This window comes from Centruroides sculpturatus, unplaced genomic scaffold (assembly GCF_000671375.1).
Source record: "Centruroides sculpturatus isolate CEXI.00-Female unplaced genomic scaffold, Cexi_2.0 scaffold4, whole genome shotgun sequence".
Taxonomy (NCBI): Eukaryota; Metazoa; Arthropoda; class Arachnida; order Scorpiones; family Buthidae; genus Centruroides; species Centruroides sculpturatus.
In genome coordinates, this window is record NW_019384444.1 from 388,419 (window position 1) to 400,934 (window position 12,516).

Below are 12,516 nucleotides of genomic sequence, written 5' to 3' on the forward strand. Positions count from 1 at the left end.
TAACGCTTTTCTTACGAATCTAAGTGTATATATAAGGTATTGAGAGGTGTAAAACTTCGTTATGTAAAAGAAGAGAAGAAAAAAAAAGGAAAAGGGAACTTATATATTCTATTTTCTTATCCTGTCCTTAGGCTACTCACCTCGTTCATGCATAAAATTAAAGGGGGGAATATAAAAAAAGTAAAATAAAATAAAAATAATTCGTATAACAGCTATTTTTAACGCTTTCTCTTGAAAATTGATTTAGAATAAAATATATATTTTTTTATTAAAAAAAACGATCCCTTTAACTTGAATTAAAAGCTGTCTTTTCTTAAATTTCTTTCTCTTTTTTTTTGTATTTTTTCATCCATTTTTTTGGGGTAAGAAATTAGTATTTTTCGCTTATTTAAAGTGCAAAAGTGTAAGAAATTAGCGCGTAAATATTTTTAAAATTGTATTTTTTTAAAAAAATATATATAAAAAAAATTTATTTACTGATAAAAATCTAATTATAAAAATAGAAAAACAGATAGATTGCAAGTTTATCAAATGCCTTTCTTTAAAGTTATTTATCATTAATCTGCTTGTTGTTAATTACTTTTCTTCGCCTTCTTCTTCTTCTTCTTCTTCTTATGTATAAGATAATGCTGAATAGAATAAAAATATTATCTAAATTTTTTAAAAAAATTTTATTTTATTAATTTGTACTTTCGAACAAGCATCTACGTAATTAAAGAATCGGAAAATTCTTTGAAGGAGTTGAAGATGATGAAGAAATTTAAAGATGCTGAAGGAAAAAAGTAAAGAGAATCATTCGATATTCGAAAATAATGTTTTGTTTTATCATAAACTTTATAAATTTATGATTTATTTAATTATAATCATTCATTTTTAGTGTTAAAATATAAGATTTTTGTAATTTTTTTCATAAATTTAACTCTTAAATTAATTTTAATTTCTAAATCTGAATCTACTTCACTTATATGAATTAAAATTTCAATCAGTAATAATAACTACGGTTGTAGAATTATATATATTTAATTACATAAAGGTTTATCATGCTATATGTTACTGTTTTACACTGCAAATATAGTAAAAGTATCATTAAGAGATGAGGAAAAGATAAAGGATTTTAAGAGGCTGATGAAGGGTTTCTATAGATATAAATTGAGAAAAAAGGAGGGGTAATTTTGGATAGAAGGGCTACGAACTTAGGACATGTTGCAGCTCTAAAATGTCGTTTCATGTAATGCACCAAATCCCCTGGGGATGCGATCAAAGAAGGGCTTGGCACCTCGGTCTCTTCTTTCGAGAGGCAGGTGGGCCAGGTGTGCACAAGGTATCCGTCACTTAAGACAGGTAATTACGTTCCTTAATACCACACCTCGACAGGGAGAAACCTCTGAAAATTTTTGGTTGGTACGTTTTATACAATCACGTGCATATTTGATGCGTTTCTTGATGAACTTTCGACGCCCATCGCACGTGCGTAATTTCTCTCCACGTATGAACCCAACGTTACTTTTAAAGATGGCTACCATCATTATTCTCTATCACGTAACGGGGGTACTCACTTTATATCGGGCGTATTCATTGGTCGTAGCTCAACCTTATCCCTTACTAAGGACCAATAGGAGGGCTAGGAGAACATTTTTAGTAAGGTTATTGGTAGAATGCGTGAGAGATGAGTTTCCATACTTGGAAAAGAAGTTTGCGTGACTTAATATGGGGTGTCCTTGCTTTCGCCACAGTCAATCGCTCCATTAATGGTCTTAATCGAATGGACCGTTCGGAATCTTTCGTTCAAGGTTGGAGAAACGACAAATCGTCAACCGGTTAATGAACGAAATGACAAATTTTCCATGTAAAAAAAAAATTAAATAAATATTTATGTATATATGTATGAGAGGTGGAGAGATTTCTCTATTCTGTAGCGTAAGAGGAGGAGGTGTGGTAGGAAAAATGGGGTGCTTATCTCTCAAACTTGAGCTGACTCACAATTGGAGTTAGTAAAAAAGGGAATGCAATCACCAAGAACGATCGTAAAAATGGGCTCAACTCAAATGTAATCGTTTCTTTATGCTTACGGTTCCCTTCAAAACGAAGGGATGTTGTAAGCAACATCCCTTCGTTGCTTTAAATCAAACTTCCGATCTCTAACTTTTTTACACTTTTAAACGAGATTTTATTCAAATTCTAAATAATTTACATCCGAATTTATACATTTTCGGAGAATTTTTTTAAACAGAAATGCATTTAAAATCCCTACGTTCAACCAACAGAATTTTGAAGATGATTCATCCGACATAACTGGACTATCCTTTGCATTAAACGGAGAAGAGCACCTTTAAGTTCTTAAAATTCGTTTACACTTGAATGGTGGACGGATATGACGCATACTCAATGTGTTAGAAGAGAAAAGAACCGCACCCAACTGACCGTCATCGCTAGTTTGATGATAGCGATCTTGGCTAAAATGGAAGTTGAGTCATGTTCCTTTGATGTGACTACCAAGACCAAAGATGGTTAAAATCGACTCCGATACCTCTACATAATAATATTTGAACGAAAAATCGTTAAGAAAAGCATATATTAAACAAGAAAACCGCCCATTAGATGACGATAAATCAAAAACGGAGCACACTAATGGAGCGAATTAATGTCTCTTTTGTAGAGCCAAAATACTTTACCAAGTCCATTCATCTTGTGGCTCAATATCAAATTTCGATTCGAAATTAGAATTAAAAAACTCGATTATTTTAGTATTTTCTTTTGTTTTTTTCCCTTTTCTCTCTTCCCCCTTTCATGAATCATCGGATCATGAAAGAAACTGGCAACATTGACTCTAAACATCTCTCGCGCGATCAACTTCTCTTTTAAATAGTTTGCGTCACGACATTTACAACCCTTCATAAATGACGTATGAGTGTAAAATTATACTGACAACTGTAAAAACAGAGGCGATAATTTGATAAGTGAACCTTAGTGACGTACAAACAGCCTCGCCCATATTGACAAAAACCAATCTGTAGGTGGCAAAGTTGTTTCTGTTTGTCATCTCCGTTCAAATTAATCAAGGTCTTCCGACCCGATGTCTTTGTAAAGATAACGATACTCAAACACCTACGTCATTTCCGTTTCTTTTTATTTTCGATAACGAGATGAATTAAATTAGTAATAGGACCCTTACATTCTTTATATTCGGTGTAGAAAAGCCCAATCTATAGGCTCTAAAGATGAATATAAAAGCCCTGTTTCTATTGTTTACGTTTTGCATTCTTTTATGCTTAACATATGCAAATCTTATACATTTTTTTTAATGTTAAATATAAGCATTATTTTATGCTGAATATTAATAATTATAACTATGCTTTATCACGCTAAATACAAGCTAAATATGTTTAACATAAACGTATGTTTTAATGCCTTTCCGTGTTAAAACATAAACTTTCTTTCTATTCTGTACACTGAACATTAGTATGCTTTTTCTGATGAACATCTTACTGTTTGTTGAACACATTTCTACCTTCCTTTTTCGTTCTCTCCTGCAGAATATGGACGGATCTCTTTACTTTTCATGTCGAATATAAACATGCCTTTCTACATTGAGCATAAATGCATTTCTGTGTTGAATATAAACATGTTCTTCTCTATATTCCGACGTTGAATACAAACACATCTTCTCACCCTTTCATACGTTGAACATAAATATATTCTCCTCCATATTTATCACACGTTGATGCTTCTACATACAGTTAAAATTCTATTCTAAACATTAAAACACATTAAGCATCACTTTAAAAGCAAAGAATTCCAGAATAAAACATAAAAATTCGTATATTTTAACATTTAAAAAACATTTTTTTAAAAATATATATATATATATATTAATTCCCTCCTCCGTTCTCTCCTCTTCCTCCTGACGTTCTTTACAGAAATATAAAAGTAGTGTAACCAATGTTTATCTAAACAACATCCATATTCAAGTAAGAATTCTTTGCAGAAAAAGGAAAAAAAAAAAAAACTTATTTTTTCAGGAAGGATATAATATCCATTGGTATTTTTCTGTTCTGGAGATGAAACTAGTATCAGAGTACCTAACATGCAACGGAATTCCCTGCATAGGTCTATGGTCTACATGTTGGAGAGGAGTGTGTGTGTGTGTGTATGTGTGAGAGACGAGTTGAGGGTAGAGACTAAGATAAATTGGAATGCGTGCTCCGTCTGCCAAACTGTAGCTTTGGCTATTTCTAGATGCTTGGGGTGAACGTTTGTACTGTACCTGTGAATGTTTGTGATGGAATTTGTGGACATTTCTCTCATTGTCACACCATGTGACTAAGTCCGAGTCAAGAAGGCATCTTATATATATATATATCGAGAAGAATTTTATTGTCCTTTCTACATTTAAATTTTCCTTGGCTTAATGTAGATTATACTTTAATGAGCTTGTCTGCTGTAAATTGAAGATTATTCCGACTTGTCACCCTTCAAGAATAAATCATAATAAATTTTCTCGAGTAAATGAAAAGTATGATATTTTTTTCATCCTCTCTATACATAAATTATTATGAATTTTTCTTTTTTTCGTATTAATTTCTTAAATTCTGTATAAATTATGTTTAAAATATCATTCAATTCTTATTATTTTTTAAAAATCATTTGTATGTTCCATCCCCCGTTTTCTAATGTTGCATAAATTATGCTAATAAACCGATATGAGCTAATTATAATATGTTAATTACGTTAACTTTGCGTGAATTTTTACGTATGTAAAGGTCAATTTTTCCTTCCATGATTCACAAATTATATATTAATAACAATGCTGCGTTATGCTGACCACGACGTTAATGATGTGATGCATATGGATTAAAATATGTTAATGAGGTGAGGAGTATGTTACAGTGTTTTTATCGTGTTTTAATTTTAAACGATTTACCTTATTTTCTCCATTAAAACTCGTTAATAGAATCGACAAAATGACGTTTTCAGTTGAAACTGAAGGTTTAAAATACCTTTTATTTATGTCAAAAGCACGAAAAGTACCTTAAGTAATGATATTTTAGTGAGCTATTTTCATATATTTTTCAGTTTTTAAATCATTTTTGCATAGAAAATATAGAAATTTACAGTAAAAAAAGACAAATTAAATTTTCATATAGGACAGTTTATCCTAGTCAAATCGTTACGATAACGCCTCGAACTCGAGGAAGGGGTGAAAAAAAACTATGGAAAATCTATAAAAATATAAACAAAACTAGTCAAATTCTCTTTATTCCAAGAGACCTTCAGTAGGAAAAGCAGAAGCGTAGCTGCTGGAATGTCGGTTAGTAATGAGCAGATGGGTTGTATCGATCGCAGGATGGAGAGCGGTTTTTCCTTCTTCAAAAGCAGTACATGTCTATTGACGTTTACATTATAACTCCTCTACCCGTGTTTCTATCGTTTCTGGAGTGTCCTTTACTTCAAATAACAATTCCCCAAGGGCTGGTTTCTTGCACTACTATCACTCTTCAACAAAAGAGAGCTTTTTGTCACACTGCTAAAGTCCAATCAAAAGATTTCAATTTGATAGAATACCAGGAAAAAAAAAAGAATCTTTAATACAGTAACGTTGGTAAGACGAATGGGATGGATGTATCAATTAGATCTTCATCCTACCTGCAATTGCTTGAAAGTGTTCGTAAGGTGTATAGAGAAAAAAACAATTATCCTTGATAAATTGTTGTGTTAGAGGTTAAAGTTGATGTTTGAACCGCTACAAAATAAGAGTTAAAGGTGTTGTATCTGTTTGATACAATAGAGGTAAAAGGGGGTTACGTCTAAACCCCTGAGTGTAAGGTTTGATCTGAATGGTGTTCAAACTGAATTGAGTTTTGGAAATCAAAACAAAAGGAAGAATCAGACTTTTTTTTCAATTTCTTTTAAAAGTTTTTTCTTTTTTTTTTATTTTGAAAAAAAGGAGTAGGAAGAGGAGGTGGAGGAGGAGGAAGAAGAAGAAGGAAAAGGAGCTCGAAAAACTTTCGCAGTTGCTTCACTACTAAGTAACACCAATTCCTGAGGGGGACGTTAGGCGAAAAAGGTCTTCGGACCCATCGGGACCCCAGGGTCCATTTCACCAGTCGGAACCCCCAAGAGGGATGGAGCTTACTCGGACCGACACCGGAAATCGTTTTTCGATATTTCCGAACGGGAATAAAGAGAAGGACTCTTCCAATCCCAGGCCGCAGCAGACAGCTCGGAGCTCGCTCCAAAGTCTCTCTTGATCCTTTGTAATTCCACCTTTGGCCGTCGTAAGCTGCTGGCATCGATTCTCCTCCCCTCCATCCAACTCCCAGCTCTAGATTCCAAGCTATATAGAGCGAAGCTGGGAAAAAGAAGTGAAGCCTGGATATAGAACTCGTCCGTCTGAGTACAACTCAGCAAAGTTCTTATTTTCTGTCTCACTTCTATTCGTTCGAAACGAAGAGTTTTCCAAAAACCTGCAGGCAACTTCCTTTTCTCAACGGAGTCCAAAAGTAATGATATAGGTGTAGATATAAGAATTTATAGTAAATCTCTGGTCTTGTCTATAACTGGAGATAGAAACTAGGAAGAAGTGATTGTATTCTGTGAGAGGAGAAACGGTGACACACTCTAGCGATAACGGCTTATACGTAGATAAGTGTTCTGTACATTCCTCCTTCCTATCAACCAATTTTTTATACAGTTTATTTTCTACCAAAATGTTTTTTCCCAGCGTATCAATGCGCAGATTTAATAGAACTATAAAAAACACCCCCTTAACATCGCTCAGATGTCTTAAACATAGACATAACTAATAAAAATAACTTAGAGCAATCTTTAAAGATAGATTTCACTTCATTTTATACGATATTTTCTTTGTGAAAGACATCTTTTCTGCGCGCTTCTTAATAACCAAACCCCCCCTCTTGAAGTATCAATATATTGTAATGCACGTACGCAGACACGCATTCATTTTCAATCAAGGTTCTCATCCGTGGGATAAAACGTCTCAATCAAGCAGAATGAAGCTAGATATTTTCACTCCAAATGCCATTAACTTGCCACGGTGGCACAGTAACGCCCTTAAGTAACACTTTAGTGTGTACGATACACGGAGGCAGAGTCGCTGGCTTCGTACAAACGCAAGATATTTAACGTGCACTTGTGTGTGATTTATGGTGACATCTGAGCCGCTGTTCGCTCTAGCTTAACGCCAACGATGTTAGTTCCTGGTTTGCAATATTTCGCCCCGAGATACTAGAAAACTCAATGTCTCATTTACACATTCATAACAGCGACCGGACCGTGCTCTAAAGTGAGATTATCCGAACCGGTGAAGATTCGATGATTGCATAATCTGCTTCAAGATATATGCTGAGTGTAAATTTACTAAAAGAAGTTAAAGTTAATTTACGACATTATAAATGCGAATTTTGCGTAACGTTCGATTAAATTTTGCAATACGTAGCCATGGTTTCTGAGTGGATTGTTAGAAGACTTTAAAAAAAATTTTCATAATATGTAATAAATTTCTAAACTTTTATTATTTATAATTGTAAATATATAAAAATGCAATACGTTTTCGCGGTTGAAAAAATAATTTACCTGTATAACCCGCATATTGAGGCCCGTCTCTTGAGCCAGCTGCTCTCTGATGTGCCTGGTGGGTTTGGGAGTTGCGGCGAAGGCTGCTTTCAATGTTTCCAGCTGTTTGGCCTTGATGGTTGTTCTAGGCCCTCTTCTTTTAGTCCCAGGCTGATTTTCGTCGTTGGGTTGTACAGCCTGACTTTGATTTTGACCGTTGGTAGAACTTACACTGTCGCTATTCGCACCACCTCCTCCCGCTCCGCTAGTACCATTATTAATTGAACCCGGTGTGGCTCCGACGGGGCTGATGGTGGCACTGGGAGGTGGAGGTCCGGGAGCAGTGACCACCATTCCGTTATGTAGATCCCTTTCTACACTAGATTCTCGATCGGTGTCGCGGATAACTGGACCTAAGTCTGGATCAATGGAACCATCCATTGCATCGTCTAGATCGTTGGGATCCGATGGAGAATTGGCCATCACTACTGTAAGAGAAAAAGAAAAAGAAAAAAAAAAACAGAGATTTCAAATTCTAGTTTGCTTAAATTAGAAATGACGGCGAGTTAATTAAAAATTAGATATGCAAATGAATTCGGTTGCGAAGCGACAAACTTTCTTCGCGGCAAGCGACCTTAAGATATGGAAAATGATTTGTTGGAGCAAAAAGAAAATCATTAGATGCAGTTTTGGAAATTAAATCAATGCAGAATGTTATCGACAATGGATCTTATATTTTAAAATTCTTTTTGTCGGTCATTTAATAAAACTGTAACTCTTTTTTTTCCCTTTCATCTTTCCCTACTTAAGTAGGCATTTAATCATTTTAAAAAAAAAACTCTGTTATGTGTCTTTATATTAAATCCACGTTTACAAATTTATTTAAACTTTTAAAATATGTTTGATTTAAGAATTATAAAGGTTATAATTAAAGATTATCAGATTACACAAGATACAAAAATTACTTTGCTTTCATACATCAATACAGGAGTCGGAAAGTATATATATATATTATTATTATTATTTTTAACTTCAAACGTTACTTTTTTGCATTTTAAATTAAAAATTTCTATAAAAAGTATTCAATTATTAGAATAAAGTTTGAAATTTTTAAAGAAATAGATAAAAATTGTGAAAAATTTATTATTTTAGAGGGATGATGGAAGGAAAATTACGAGATTCTGATGATGCCACGCAACAAATAGAACGTGAAAAATAATGTTTTATAAATTATATTTTTGATTTTATGAATGTAAAATTTTAATATTAGTTAAGTAAAATCTCTTTAAAAAGTCTTAAAATCAATTGACATTGTTGGCCTATAAATAAATGATATAGACGAATCAATTCAAAGTGCCCATTGATCAATCGTTATAAGACAATCATTAATATATCCTCACTTCATTAGTTTCTTCCACCAATTTATATTTTAATACTCTAAAAAATCTTTATAAATCCTCAAAAATACACATGAAATTTATAATAAACAACGTATTTTTCTATATTTTTTTACGAAATTCTTACTGACTTTTGGCAGCATCATCATCACAGTTTACTGGTTCGAACCTTAGAAGTAGCATTTGGCACATGGTACCATGACCGATCTCTATAATACCAACAAAATGTCCATAAGAAATCATTGATCTTTGGAGGAAACAGATTTAGGAGGCTGAGATAATACCATGAACTACCTCCCCGGGGTGTTATCGAGACCCTATGACCCCAACCAACGAATCTTACCGCTATCGTCGGGGCACAAAGCTCCCTTTCTGTCGTCCAAACGACATGTTTATGAATCATAAACCGGTATGACACAAGGATGGGAGGATAGCGAACGAGAGGGGTGGAACTGAGACCTTAATTTGTCATCATTTGCTGCGTTCGGTTGCAGAACTGGGTTTCGCTTTGGTAATCTCAAGGGGAGAATGCGGGGAACAAAGCTGTCACCATCTATAAATTGTCCGACCGCTTCTGAAACAGAAAGAAAGTTGCATGAATCGTTTGTGGTTCTTCCGCCTTTCAAAAGGTAACTTGTGATGTACCGATGTGTTATATTAAAAGATCGGTCAGCTGCAAAGTCGAAGGGAAGAAGAACTCAAAAAGAAGCGATTCTATCGAGAAAATGTTTATTTGGTTAATTACTCTTTTTTAGAGTCATTAGAGCCGCATGGAATTTTCAAAGCACATTTTAAAGCACATTTTTCTAATAAACTTCACTTTGATAATACGTTTTTGTACGAGATTTCTTATTAACATTCATTTTCAAAGCCTTGTCGCATGTTAATATTGATAGAAACGTGACATTTAAATGCGGCATTTAAGCGTAGAGAGGCCCGCTGTGATTTTTTTTTAAATTTATTTATTTATCGAATGGTAGTGGAACGAGACGTCCAATTCCCGATCACAGCCTGCCTGTTCATAACTAACAGACGGAACAATGCGTTTAACACTCGCAACACGCAAACGGTTCCACCTCCCCCTCATAGTCCACCGCAGGGGTCGGGGGTGGAAGAATGGGGGCGACTTCCCCCATCCGTAACGGATTACCTCCGATAAGGCAGCCGCTATGAATAAAGCATGGCAGGCTGGCCAGATCGCGCATGGCGCACGACGATAAGGGGAGCGTTGCCATAGTAATGCACGCGACTCGCCAGCCAATCTGATTGGTTGCCGGAAACTCGACTGTGGCGTGGCAGGTGGGAACAGACTTCGAGACTCGGACTGGGTGCAAATTCTCTCTTCCCCCTCCCTTTTTTTTTCCTCCTTTCGCATTGAGCCAATGCTACATAACGTCGACCAAAGTTCAAAGGTGATTTTTTTTCTTTCGAATTCGCTCACTCCCTTTACTTCGATGCTACAGAATGATTTCTTAATCGATAATATATGAAAATTAAAAGAGTATTATTGCAAAGTAGCCCAAATTACTCCATCAAAAATGCAAGTCTGTATAAAAATCTGTACTTATTTAACACGAAAGATTACTAAATTATGAAATTTACACTGATCCTCCTATACAAAAATCCCTGAATAATTAAATATATCGAATCCTTACGACTCAGACAAACTCGAAATTCAAATCTGTTAGTGTTTCTGCACTATAAAATACCTAAAAATTATTTAAACACAACAAAGTTATACATCACACACGAATTACTCCAATGCTTTTAAGCTTGATGCTCAATACCAATATATTTACTAATAAAACTGCTGTTCAGCATCAAGAAAATAGATTGTTGCATCAGTAAGCTAGAAGATTTACAAAAAGTTTTTGTTATGGTTTAACATATTTATTGTTAAATTAATCCATTAAAGCCATTCAGCATCAAGCAAATATGTTAATGCATCAGGTAGGCTCAAGATCTTCTTCCTTGGCCATGGTTATGGTATGGCACGTCTATGATTAGAGATTGAGTAAATTATAAATTAAACAGCATGGTTAAAGGTTAAACATGGAAAATTCTTATGAAAAATCTTTGATAAATTTTAGAAACGAAGAATTTCTAAGTTTTTTTTTTTTTTACTTTTCTGAGGGAAAAAATAGTAAAAAGTTTGAACGTATTAAGATTTTAAGTTAACTTTTAGTTTTAAAACAAAGATAAAAACTTCATTAATAACTTCCACACTCGAGATTTTTTCGTGTACCATTCTACATTCGGATCAATGCGTAAATCACAAAGGGGGATCCATGCATGTGGTTTGGAGACAGAACTGTGCGTCAGACAGTCGATCCCATCCCATGACTCAGTAAAGCTCCGGAGATAAGCTTGGGAACAGAGCCATGCTGACGGGAGTGGTGAGGTGGAGGGTGGTACTGCAGGTCGTTTGGCTCCCACGGTACCTTAGCCACCTTGCGACGGGCATAAGCTACTTTATATACAATAGTTTTGCTCTTCCTTGGGGTGGATTCGACCTCGAAAAGATTTCCAGTTTTCGATTTGTTGACTTATTTGAAAACAAGCGAATCATAATTGAGTTATTTTTCTTCATAAAAAAATAAAATAATAATAATAAATTATATAAATGTTTCGTCACCTTGTTATTAACTAATTTAAACCCTAAAAAAAGGCATTAAAATTAACGCATTCGAAGAAAACGATGGATTTTTTTCCCTTCTAAAAATTAATAATAATAAAAAAATATACAATTTTTCCTTTTAATTGGTAAATTTATTTATTTTACAATATTGTACTTTTATTTATTTACAAAATCCATTTCTATAAATATATGCATGAAAGATCTCCATTATGTAAATACTAATCATCATCATAATATAGACACCATGTTAATCATTTATACTATTTACGAAACGATGCTTATTCAAATAAACAACAACTTTTCCTATAATTTGACATTTAAATTTGCATTTTCTCGAAGTTAATTCGGTTAACAATTACTTTTAATTAGATAAAGATTTTTAAGAATTTAAAAAAAAAAAAAAATTATATATTGCATACATAAAGAGTTACAATCGCTATATAATTATATAAAATTAACAATTTTCGGCCAGTCAAATGCATAAATTCTGACTTAAACTGCAGTTAAATATATTTAAAAGAACGGATAAATTGCTAATTAAATGATGTTGATGTTGATAAGTATCGGGTAAATTTATCAATTGATAGGTTTATAAATGGAAATTATAGCTTAAAAAATTGATTTAGATGATAAATAAATCAATTAAAAATTTATTTTTGAGGGTTATAATCGAATAAATTCGCATTTAACATTATTTTTCTTTTCTTCAAGGATGAGGAGTATCAAGATCAGCATCAGATACAAGTCGATCCCCCTATAACACTGTTGATTATTCCGTTTTATATGAATTCCATGTTGTACGAGTCACTTAGATTTTACAAATACGCGTGCCGGGCTGTGAACGGTTCACGTGTTTGTAAAATCTAAGTGACTCGTACAACATGGAATTCATATAAAACGGAATAATCA

General features: G+C 33.8%; 1 protein-coding gene across 1 annotated transcript in view; it reads right to left on the reverse strand.

Moving 5' to 3' along the window:
- The window catches only part of LOC111620250 (LIM/homeobox protein Lhx5-like), a 69,639-nt gene that overhangs the window by 9,773 nt on the left and 47,350 nt on the right, over window positions 1-12,516 (reverse strand). The window contains exon 4 of the mRNA XM_023362146.1: window positions 7,594-8,057. Coding sequence (XP_023217914.1) covers window positions 7,594-8,057 — 464 coding nt within the window. The remainder of the gene's footprint in view (window positions 1-7,593; window positions 8,058-12,516) is intronic.